This window comes from Saccostrea cucullata, unplaced genomic scaffold (genome assembly GCF_032062105.1).
Source record: "Saccostrea cucullata isolate Sc308-1 unplaced genomic scaffold, CSIRO_AGI_Scuc_v1 ctg51, whole genome shotgun sequence".
Classification (NCBI taxonomy): Eukaryota; Metazoa; Mollusca; class Bivalvia; order Ostreida; family Ostreidae; genus Saccostrea; species Saccostrea cuccullata.
In genome coordinates this window covers 57,165-70,000 of record NW_026930899.1, presented here as the reverse complement: position 1 = coordinate 70,000, position 12,836 = coordinate 57,165, and the positions used below count along the sequence as shown (strand labels likewise).

The window sequence follows — 12,836 nt, the reverse complement described above, 5'->3', positions numbered from 1 at the left end:
TTCAAATGATATTTTCTTATTCCCTCAAATTGAATTTTTTCACTGTATGATTTTTTTTGTAGAATTTGCTTGGACTTTGTTTACAAACATCGCACTAGTCTAGGAAGTGAGTGGGACACATTACCAAGGCAGTTTTCTGATTGGTTACGGAGGAAAGAAGACCTTGATATTCAAATATTGATGTCTTCAGACTCGAGTTCAGAATCGGACTCGGACAATGATAGCACTAACCAATCAGGACAAACCTGTGCTGTGTCATAGTCTACAAGCTCAGTATCAGGAAGTAATCTAGGTATCAATCCAATATATAATGTTTATTTATTTATCAAATCCATCCCAACCTCTAGTGTCTCAAAGGTCCATGTTTGCTCTGCTCCTGATTTGTAATTTTTGAATGGACAATCAGGCCTGAATACTGTTCATTATCTCCATATATTTCATTCTGTAATCACTTGAAAATCATTTACTACAGAAGGATTGGTGGTTGTCCTTTGCTCTTAAATAATTTGATTCTAGATTTTAACAATACACTTGTATTTTTTATCCATTCTTGCTACATATTAATGTTTTGTCCTCAATAGTCAAGCCTTTGTCTTTCATAATCTTTGACAGAATTTAATTCATGATACATGTATTTATAAAATTCTGTTGCTAATTAACAGATGGTCAATTTTCTTTATTATGTAGCGATATACATGTACCATAATCCCCTGGATAGGAGTTTATGTCTATCAGTTACTTTTAAAAATATGCAAAACAGTGCTCTATGTACAAACAATGTTTAAAACAAGGTAAGTTATTGAGAACAATCGAATGAAACAAGACTATCAAGAGTCATGTCTGAAGTCCTTATTTCGCAAAGGTTATGGTCAACAAAATAATCTTTTTAGCAACTATCATCTATCAATTAGTCACATGCTGTTTGATTTTACTTATTGCTAGGCCTTTGTTTACAAACTGAATTGTGTACAAAATTTTCCTTTTCATTCCTGGTCATGAAAAGCACACGGCATGTTTGACCGATCGGTAAGGGATGCTCACTCCTCCATAGCACCTGATCCCAGTTCTTATGGTTTTGGAGGTCTTGTTTGCATTTCATCCAATATCTATTGATTTAAAATGATTCTGAGCTTGATTACCAATCATTAATAACCTTTTTATTTCATTGGAATTTCTTAACTTTAAGTCTTGAGAAATGAGTTGTTTGAGGTCCAGTAAAATGTATGCCATACCTCTATAATAACTGATATAAAATGTTATTGTTTGCTACAGTGCTTTAAAAATATGTATTTAAATTCGTGCTTACGTTCAAAAGATGACTTAATTCGATCAACAAAATATGCATGTATATCGATGTTAGTGTCGTAATTACCAGTTTGCTGTCTTTGTTATAAGCTCCTTTGTTGTGTTTGTTGGGAAATTCCTATTAAAAACTTTTTAGAAAGAAAAACTTACTGTTAGACTCTATAGAAACATCTTTTTTCTTATATTTAGAGAAATTTATAGAGTTTGTGAAATAATTTTGCCTGTTGATGTAAATTTCTGAATTGATTCACATTAATTTCTTACAAAAAAAATTGGTAATAATTTTTATAAAAATTTGCTCTTTTCTCTAATTAAATTCAGGAAGAAGGGGGAAAACCAGAGTTCAAGTACATGTTAATTACAAAAAAATCAAACGTTAAGTATTATAGTGCAATCAAAAAGTAATTATGTATCAATTGAAGAAGCAGAGTATTTTATTTTTTGGTGAAATATTGTTTTTGTTTGTTTTGCTGTTGTTGAATATTTTCCTTCCTCACCTTCGTATTTTGGTTATCTATCTTGATTTGTAAGATATGAATGCCAATATGTAGAATGCCTGTTATTTTAATTTTAATGACATATCAATAAAAATGTCAAACAACTAAAACATTAACAGTATTGTTGCTCTTTGGAAACAATTACAGATTTGACAACAGTCATAATTTTTAGTTTGATTTACAAAATGCTATACAAATACATTCCATGAAAATTGATCAAAATGTTTATATGTTTAATACATGTATGTTTATTTACGTTGATAATTTCAGTTTCGGAAAATATTCGAAATGACCAAAATTAAAGTGTGATTTAAAAGTATACTTATACCTAAAAGTTTTATAACATTGCCTTTTTAACGCGAATAAATAGGCGAGTTTACACAATAAATATATTTCATTTATCATTTCCTGTACAAAGTACAGAAAACAGGAAAATTATAGTTTATAGACATTTCTAGGCAATATATATTATCCCTTATTGCTCTTCAATGAACACTATTCATTCATTGTTTATATGCCATTACCTGATACGTGTAAATTGAAATGTATCTGTATCTTGTTTTGTATTTTTTTTATGCCTAACTTACATAAATCGTTTGACTATGTTAATGCCTGTAATAAACCTTAAAGGTGAAATGGCAAAGTTGTTCTTCCATACTTTACACAACTGATACATTTTCATTGTCTGTACGTAAGATTTCGTCTGTATTTGAACACGAAGTAAATGCATCATCACCTGAAGATAAGACGAAGGCCATTCTTGCTGGGAGTTCAGGTCTGTCTTCTGTTGTCTCGTTAAGCGTTGTACAGGACTCATCTAATACAGTTCTGTTAAGTATTTGAACCCGAGAGTCTATGTGGTTCGAACCAACATCAATTTCCATGTAGACTGACGCTACATCGTTGTCCTCGTTAACTATTTTTACTGTCCGCTTTTTACATAATGACATTGACACCCATATGATAGCACAAATAACTATCATTGATACCAGAAAACTTCCAACAGATAAAACTGTTTTTTTCAGCTGTGTCGTTGAATGTTGTTTTTTAACTCTATGAATGTCCACCATTGTAGTAATTACTTTGTTCGTTGTAACTGTTTTATTTGTTAATTGTGTAGTTGAAATTTCATTTGGAAGACTGTCTGAAAAAAAATAACACATATATACGTGAAATAAATAACATGGAAGAAAACATTTCACGATTTCAAAAGGACACATTGAATGAGTTAAAAACCTGTAAAAGTATCCATAGATTTGTTGTTGGTACATCCCATAACACGGTCACACGTGATAGTATCACACTGACACGTGTACTGACAAAGTCGACCATAGTAAGGATAGTAACACTGCTGAGCGCACCTTTCTCCAAAAAATCCTGGTGGACACTCTGAAAAATCAAACTCTCAATCTGCACATTTTACATGTGTTCTCAATTGAATAATGACATGCAACAGACTTGAAAAATCATGTGATCGTATTTTAATTAACATACCTCTGCATTCTCTATTATATATATAGTAGTTTGTACAACAGCTTAACCTGAAAAAATGCAATAATTAACTTAAAAGGTATTTATTAACATTGACATGGTCATTTAACGCATAAAATTCGAATAATTAAATAGTTCGTCTATTATTGTGAGTGGAGAGTTGAGGTGATACAATATACAATTGATCAATTATTGATATGTTTTGCCAAAGAAAGAATACTTACAGGTACTTTCCGCTTTCATCCTGATAAGTGTTATTGCAGTCCGCTTTCGTTAGTATTCCAATATTTAAACAAAAAAGAATACTTTTTAATATTACATAATCCATACCAATAATTCCATGGACAAATATAATGTTAAGTAACAATTCTGTGAATTTAATAGAATAAATCATTTTGCAGCTATTGAAATATCAAAATAATCTGGGGGAAAAATTTCCGTGTGTTTAAAAACAAATTATAACTTTTAATAATTAATACGTAAACAACGGTTTTATGATTAAACGACGCATACGGAAGTTATTATATAGACTTTGGTTTAGATAATTTTTGCGTTATAACAGAATTATAACTTTTGAAATTTTTTGTTCGATAGTGGAAACAACTATACCAATGTATATACACTTAACAAAACTTTTAAGTGTTCACTTTAATAAAAGTATTTATTTAAAAGCTACTTCATAGAATGGAATGATATTTTCAAATTATTATAACAAATTATTACAACAACTGTAGAAAGAAAATCAAATATCACCGATGAAATCCAATGTTCCCTGACGAAGCTTAAAAAAAAAAAAAAAAAAAAAAAAAACATGGCCAAACTGACCATTGAGATAGAAGGGAGAGCTGTTGGAATGTTGATATATGGACCATCTTGCACCCCGTTTTACTAACATTTATTTCACTGTTAAATTGTCCTTGATATTACTTTCAAAAATTAACAACTAGTATCAAAACTCATTTAAACACTTTTTTCGATAGGCTGAGCGTCATTTTCATCGCAAATTCATCACAATTTGAAAGCTTTGGACAAGATTTAACCAGACTGGAAGTGACCTTGATCTTCATCTGAGGCCAAAATTTCAAGTCACACCAGTTTAAAAGTGTTAAATTGCCCTGAAACAAACTTAGAAACATGTAAACATCCAATTTCAATAGTATGAAAATGATAAGAAATCGGTGCTCGTGACAGTCTAATATTATCTCAAACAGTCTGAATCATCCTTAAATCGGTGCACTTACGTGCTAAACGCCCAAGGATATTGACCAAAAGGCCTCAGTATGATGATGCACTGTCAAATCCCCGGATGTGAATCCCATTGAACACATTTGGGATTTTTATAAGGAATGTCAAAGCCCCTCAACACCATATCAACGGTTAGGAAAGATCTATGCAGTAGGTGTGTCAACAGATGGGTCAGTCTCCTATTCAGGTGTACATGGCATCCAACAGTAAAGGATGTCTTGCAGTAATTAGAGTGGTGGTCTTACTCCATAGAGATTATTTTGTATGGATTTAAAAAAAAATAGGTGAACACTTAGAGGTCTGAATCAGTGTATGTAACAATATAAATAAAGTGATTCATTGTATGGGAGCACCCAATGATGGGATGATATTATATTAAGGTTTTGTAAGCATGATGACAATCTTTTACCTGAATTAGATTCAATGCTGTTCATGGAGTTTTCAATATTTCATTATAGTGTTAATTAGAGAACAATGTGCCGTTCTCTAAGGGACCATGCAAAATTTATCACAATGATGGGACCAGTACAAATCAAAATCCTCATTCTTAAAAAAAGTACGTGTCCCATGGTTTGACATTTAAAAAAAATATCTGTCCCATGCTTGGAGACATAGAAAAGATACTGTCCCATGGTTACATCTTGGTGTTAGTGAGATGATTGTTATAACATCTAAACAGCAGTAAATCAAGTGAGATAATTGGAACAAAACTTAGGAGTCTCTCAGACCACAGATATTTCAAACATCGAAGTCATTGAAAAAGTTGTGTCCCATGGGTACCTAATGCTAAATATGTTTTTGTTCCATGGTTTTCTTCGATGAAAAAACTCATTGTCCCATGCCTGTTTGTACGGTCCCATCATTGCGATAAATTTTGCCTGGTCTCTAAACATTCATAATTTCTAATTGTTTTGGTCGATTAACCCTGCCATTCATCAATCTTTTAGCTAATGATTGTCATTGTCACTTATAAAATCAAAAAATAGTCATTATAGTAAATCTATCATCATACCTTCAAATGTAACCGAATGTTGTCACGTGGAAAATTGTTTCACTCCGTCCTGGTATGCCGCGTACTATAACTCACCTTGATGTCAAGTTGTATTTTAAACTCACTAAACAATAATTGCTACAAAATCATTACTTTCAAATTTTTGTACCGGATGAAAAACATGTCGATGATGTTGGTGTCATTTTACACTTTATGGAACTGGCCTATTAAAAGAAGGATATGGAGATAACGAACAGTATTCAATCTAAAAGTCCATAAAATAATACAAAATAAAAGCAGAGCAAACACGGACCTCCGAAACATCAGAGGTGGGATCAGGTGCTATGGAGGAGTAAGCATCCCCTGCTGACCGGTCACACCCGCCGTGTGCTCCTTGTCATGATCAGGAAATAACGGAAAAATTCCTTGCCAATTCAGTGTATAAAAAATGGACTAACAATTAGTATGAACAACGTCAGTCAGCATTTGACTCAATGATAAATTGTATTTGCTGACAAGGCCTTTGTACATGTATCGGCCATATAGAACTTACGAAATGAAGACTTTAAACGAGACGGCTGATGTTCTTGTTTCATCAACTTGCTTGTCAATAATTTACCTCGTTTTAGAAGTTGTTTATACGTAGAGCAAGCTCTTGCGTATCGAATCAACTGAGATATATACACTCCGTATGCAGGCGATGAATGTATATTGCTGCATAAGTAAGGGAACTTGACGAAAGAAAAGTCAAAGTCATCACGTTTATCATATAGCTTGGTTGTTAGAATACCATTAAGGTCTTTATCAAGTTAAATATCCAAGTATGAAACAGATGTGTCAAACTCTGTGCTATATTTTTTCTCAAGCTCAAAAGGATATATCGTATGGAAATTACCATTGTTAATTGACAATACGTCGTCGATATGTTAAATACATTTACACAGTTGTCATTTTAATCTTTAAAAAGATCATTTTCTAGCTGGTGTCAGAATTTTTTTTTAAAAAGTTCCATTATTGTAAATCTCTTTGATTTTACCCTTAATAAATTTTTGATCTCTACTTTTAAAACTGGCACGAAAAGGGGCGCTTACTTAGAAAATTAGATCTTATTTGGTTTTCTATGAATGAACTTTCAAACTTATCATAAAAATAGGGATGATTTAGTTTGTAAAAATACTGAAAGGAAAAAGAAACGCAGGGTAAACTTTTGAAGTGAATCAACAAGAATTGTTGACAAACTCGTCGTTATCATATTGCACGTGTTTTGGGCTTTTTAGCGTTTTCCCTACGTGACGCCATAAATTTTACGGTTGAGTAATTCTTAATACTGATTTTGGTGCACAGTAACTAAATTTCTCTTCTGACCAATTTTCGTAATTTTCGGTCATGTGGTCAAAATTTTTTCGAACATTATGCTACCCTGCGTTTCTTTTTCCTTTCAGTATATATAAATACTAAATTCAATTGCCTCTCACCTATGGTGCCAAGGAAACAAAAAGTGCGTTTTGCTCAAAACCTGTAAAATGTCTTTTGTCGTTTGCTAGTGTCATCAAAACCTCTACAAAATGAGGGTTGAAGCATAAAAAATGATTAACTAAAAAAAGTTTTCGTCATACCCAAAATTGGCACATTTAGTATCGTTTCCCCCTTTCTACATGTACTTACGTGTGATGATGTTAGGAGTTTTTTTACCAATAAAAAAAAACAAATGTTGCACTATGAAAGAGCTGTCAGTTTACATAATATTTATGCCCCTGTAAAAGAAGTTTCGGGGGTATATAGTTTTTTTAACTGTCTGTCCGTCTGTTTGTCTGCAAAAACTTAAATCTTCCTCATACCTTTTGACTGGCTGGGACTTTAGCTTTTATATTTCTTAATCACAGGTGTATTTTTGTGACAAGACCTTTCTCTAGGAACAACCAAATTTGACCTTTTGACCTTTACCTTGGAGTATGACACACTTTTACACAAAATTCCAAACTTTTACTTTGGCCTTAACTTTTGGACGGTATTTATGGCAAGCTCTTTGCTATTTATTCGGAAAATAAATTTTATCTTAAAATTACAGAGATATCTCTCATTTTAGAGAGATATCTCTTAAAAATAGAGATATCTCCCAACTTAAAGAGATATCTATATGAGAGAGAGATATATCTTAAACTTAGAGAGATATTTCTTATACTAAGAGAGATATCGTCCACTTGAACACTTAGTTTATCTTAAGAGATATCTCTCAAAGTGAAAAAGAGATCTCAAAATTGTCTAACAGAGATATCTCTCAAACAAAAAGAGAATTATCTTTATTGCAAGAGATATCTCTCTTCATTATTAAGGTCTTTAGTTTCCAACGGAAGACCTTATTGTTTTCGTTCGGTTTCTTTTTCCCTATTATTATTATTATTATTTTTTTCTTACCGATTTTTGTGCAAGCGAGTTCTCGGAAACGGCTCAGTCGATTCACACGAAACTTTCAGATCTGATAGATATTGGTCAGAACCTTAAAGGAAATTTTTTATATGTACGTCGTCACTTCCGGTCGTGAGATATGGCCGATTTTCTGATTTTCAGAGGGTCAGCTTGTCCTGGCAATCACTAAAAAACGAATGAAGATATTGACTTGAGATTTTCAGTGAAAGTAGAGGAAGGATTGCTGAATTGCTTTTTTGAGTCTTTATCTTTCCAGCGCAAAAGGCGTTGAAGCTCGCTTGAGCTCGTTATTATTATTATTTCTCTGACCATCTAATTTTGTGCACGCGATTTCTCGAAGACTACTGGATGGATTTTTATGAAATTTGCAGAAACAATGTGTTGTAATCTGAGGTTATTTTATCCGAGAGAGTTTTTGGAAATTCCTTTCTGGTGCCAAGTTACGGACAATTTTCTGATTTTAAAATGATATTTTGTTTGCGGATAATCTCAAGAACGGTAAAAGATATCACTGTGAAACTTTCAGGAATTAAAGACCTTGATAAGTACTATCCAAGATGCTATCTTTTGTACGTCGTCTCTACTTCCTGTCGTAACGGCATGCAAATTATAAAGTCGAATTTTAAAACTTTTTTGTTTTTCAATATTTACAAATTATATTAATATGGTTGATAGAAAAATTTATTATTAGGCTGAATATATAATTTGTTTGTAAATTGATAAATTCAAACTCGATATATTAACATTCAAAAATCTGAAGCGGGACCAAAATGGCGACGGTCTCTGTCAATTCCGACATTTCGCAATAGGGGTTTACAGAGGCAGCCGAGCGTTTGCTCGAACGAAAGTTACATAAGGAGCAATGAAATGTGTAGGGATACTTGGATTGTCACGTCGTAGGTTCGTTGCAATTCTATGTCAAAGTACATTTAGAATCCAAGGTCTCCTTACAAGTCTTCTTTAATTGGCTTTGGTTGTTTCTCAAAGTAGAAACAGAAGAGAATTAATGTGCAAATTAAGTACAATATCTACTATTTTTTGTTTTGCATCACGGAAACACATAGCTTAAATCATAGTTATAATTAATAGTTTTTCAAGAAACAATATACATAGTAAGTACAAAACGTGACTACTGTTTTCCCATGCACACTTGTGTCATATTAAATTAATAGAAAGGACAACTGTTACAATAAGAAAACATTTTTCAAAAGATAACTATTTTTCAAAGACCGTTTAATTGACCTTTATAAACATTTTTTTTTTCTCAATGCAAGTAATTGAACAAAATGGAATCTTATTCCTTGACCCTCGTAGGGTGATCGAGGCATTTTTTTTTTTTGGTGAAACATACAACCTTTTTTATGAAAGTGTTAGTAATCGGAATGGTCCACTTTCGTGATTAAGAGGAAAATTAAAAATTAACCATTCATAGCTGTTTCACTGTGTTATTTGCCTATATACGATATGTTATATGTATGTGTTAAATTTACTTTCCACACCTCAAAATTCAGGCGATAAGAACGCTCTTTTGTTATTTGATTGAAGCTATCTCACCTATTTAAATGAACATTCCAAGGGAAAGGCGCTAAGATTTACTCGTAGCGTTCGGCGCGAAATTATGAATAATGACCCTTCTTTCATAATTCCAAGACATATTAACTGTTGCAGAATTATATGTACATACAAGTGAAGTAAGAGTAGTTGTTCAAATAGCGTAATCGATAAGCGTATTGGATTTTCACGCTAGTGACCCGTTTCAATTACCAGTGTGTCCAAAACATGTTTAATCCATTTTCAGCTCGATTTTATGGTTATTTTTCGGAAACGAGATCGTTTCTAGTTTTTATTCTATTTCATTTGAAATGACTTCCCCCTTTACCGGAAGTAAGCTTTTTATTCACGGAAGTACACTAAAGAATTTTAAATTTCGACATATTCATGATATTTAACATTATAGCTTTACTAAACATGACAGGTAATTCAGCGTTGTCTAGATTTTGAATTAGTAATAAAAGATGATTTCATAAGCTGAGAAAATTCGGTCATTGCATTTGAGAATCTAGGCTTACTTTCTTCGTTTCCTTAGTATTTAACTTTTATTATTTGGTGTTTAAAAATGGGTTTATTGCATTTTTCGTCTACATAGTACATATATCATTCTGGGTAAATCATGTTCAGTCTTTTTCTTATATTTTTCCAGAGACTTTACTTCCTGTTTCGCTTTCGTTTTAAAGGGGAGAATTACTTATTTTATTTTAAGGATAACTGGAAAAGAAATATCTTTTCTATGAAAAGAGACATCTCTTTACTTAGAAATATATCTCTTTTTGAAAATCAAAAGAGATATGTCTTTAACTAAGAAAGATATCTCTTTTGACCTTTCTAAGAGATATCTCTCTAACTTTAAGAGATATCTCTCTCGCTTAGAGAGATATCTCTCTCGTTGAAAGAGATATCTCTCTTGCTTGAAGAGATATCTCTCTAAGTAATAGAGATATTTATCTTACAAAAAGAGATATCTCTCTAAGGTATAAAGATATCTCTTTAAGGTATAAAGATATCTTTATAAGTCAAAGAGATATCTCTATAAGTCAAAGAGATATCTCTTTAAGCTAAAGTGATATCTCTCTATGCTAGAGAGAAATCTATGTTATTGAAAGATTTTTTTTTAATTTCACGAATAAATTGTAAATGAACTTGATATAGGTATGTGCTAGGACTTTAGATATCGAAGTAATGGTGTGATAGACTAAGAGTTCATTTGTCTTTGCAAAGTTAGTGTCTAAGAAAATCGCAGAAGAAAGGGGATGTTACAGCAACCATTTGTCAGGTGTCTGGTCTAAAAGGTTTGGAAAAAGGAAATTTCTTTTAATGAATTTATAGAAATCTTCGATCTCTTATTCACTCAGATGTTAATTTTTGACCGTTTTTGGTTATTTCTTTATATCATTATAAGAATGTTTTCGATGTGTATGGTATTTCCCGTATATACAGGAAAAAGTATAGTACGTTATGTAAGGTAGTTAATTCTAAAGCAGAATGCATACATATACTAAGAACTAAGGGCATTGATTTTATATAATTAAATTACATTGCTTTTCTTGCTTCTATGCTATGTTTTTGTATTTGTAAAAATTGTAACCCTGTCTAAACCTAACCCGTAAAAAAATTTGGTTAAAAGTGCTAATTTCGGGGGCCTCCCTACAAGTTTATGGTTACCAGAAACATATCATGCCATTTTCGGAATAAAACGATAAAAACACCTCAAAATATAAACATAAATTTATGCTCCTCAATGAATTACCCTGGTAATATATATTCATTAGGATTCTGCAAGCCAAAAAAAATCCAAACCAGATACATTGATTATGATGCTACTATTAAGATATGCAATCAATTATATGTTGGAAAGGAGTAAAATACATTTTAAAAAACCCCTCCTTACATTTGAAAGTATAAAAAATATCGGATCGAGACACAGATATAAGGTTTTATTATATAAAAAAGTAGGGGGACAAATTTTTATGGGGGTCATTTTTCAACGTGTGTGGAGTCGTAGAATTCCTGGTCTGGACTGTTTTTCTACGGTCGAAAAATTACGGAAGCGTATTAGGGCCGCAGCAGTATCTTTTTTTAATTTGTTTAAACAAATTAATAATTTGTTTAAACAAATTAGTAATTTGTTATAACAAATTATTAATTTGTTTAAACAAATTAGTAATTTGTTATAACAAATTAATAATTTGTTATAACAAATTACTAATTTGTTATAATAGATTACTAATTTGTTATAACAGATTAATAATTTACTTTACTTTTTAAATCAGCCTTTTTATTGATTATAGTTTATTTACAGATAAAAGCTATGATTTTTTTTTATTCATTTTAAATAGCGAGAACTAGGGTGTCAATCCAGCTATTAACACTATTACATTGTTGAAGCGTTACGTCAAATTTCCCATAGCTCTTCGAAAGCGTAACGTCAAACATCACCAACATCGCGCACAACGCCTCTATAGATTCAATTGATAATCGGCAAAATGGGCATAAAGAAACAACATACAAAAAAAAATAGTGAAATATATATTCCAACTAAAACAAAACAACTATGAAAATACTTAGATAATGTGGATGTACATGTATTACATGTACATATTTTTTATTCAAAATATAAAGACAGATGAGAGATCGTGACTTGAACATACATCGATGGACTTCTTGGTTGGCTTTGAGACTGCTCATTTATTACCGTCTTCCTTGGAAGACGGTATTATATAGTTGAAGTTTTTTACAGTCTTCGGAGTATGCACTTCCTCTCTTTCGTGATTGGTAGAAATTGCATGATGAGAAAACTTTCAATTATTTCATTGGTTGAGATGCTTGGTTAACTTTCTGATGATCTAATTTTCGTACGACTTAACAATTTTGCAAGATTTGCAATCTTAAAAAAATGACAAAACGAACAACAAAATCAGCAGTAATTAAACTCTGAATAACATCATAATTTTTTTTAGCAATAACTAAAAAGGTCTTTAATTTCATTGTAAATAAAATTTGATTTTTATTGCTTGCGGGCTTTACAATTTGTTATTATTCTATTCCCCTTTCTTGTTTGAAAAAGTTAACGGAATCAGCCGAGGTTTGCCAAAAGCTCCTGGCCAGTTAAAGTTCACGGAGATGACCGAGCGACAACTGTGGTAGGGTAATGCCAGTAAAAAGCTAATGTAGAAATACAAAAATCAAGAAATTCAAAAGAATTATACGGCCTGATAAGTGCATGTAGATCAGTTTACTGTTTAAGGTTGTTGCTAAAGACGGTAAGCTTTTTTTAAAAAGCTCTACTTGTGTTCGTTTTGCAATCGTAATAAGCTAAACGCGTA

The 12,836-nt window shown here is 31.8% G+C and overlaps 2 protein-coding genes across 2 annotated transcripts in view; one reads left to right on the top strand and one right to left on the bottom strand.

Annotated features, from left to right (window-relative positions):
• LOC134230488 (kelch domain-containing protein 2-like) overlaps positions 1–1,912 on the top strand; it is a 9,378-nt gene extending 7,466 nt beyond the window's left edge. The window contains exon 10 of the mRNA XM_062712325.1: positions 63–1,912. Coding sequence (XP_062568309.1) covers positions 63–261 — 199 coding nt within the window. The 3' untranslated portion in view covers positions 262–1,912. The remainder of the gene's footprint in view (positions 1–62) is intronic.
• LOC134230479 (uncharacterized) overlaps positions 1–12,836 on the bottom strand; it is a 237,853-nt gene that overhangs the window by 193,492 nt on the left and 31,525 nt on the right. The gene's annotated exons all lie outside the window — the stretch shown is intronic.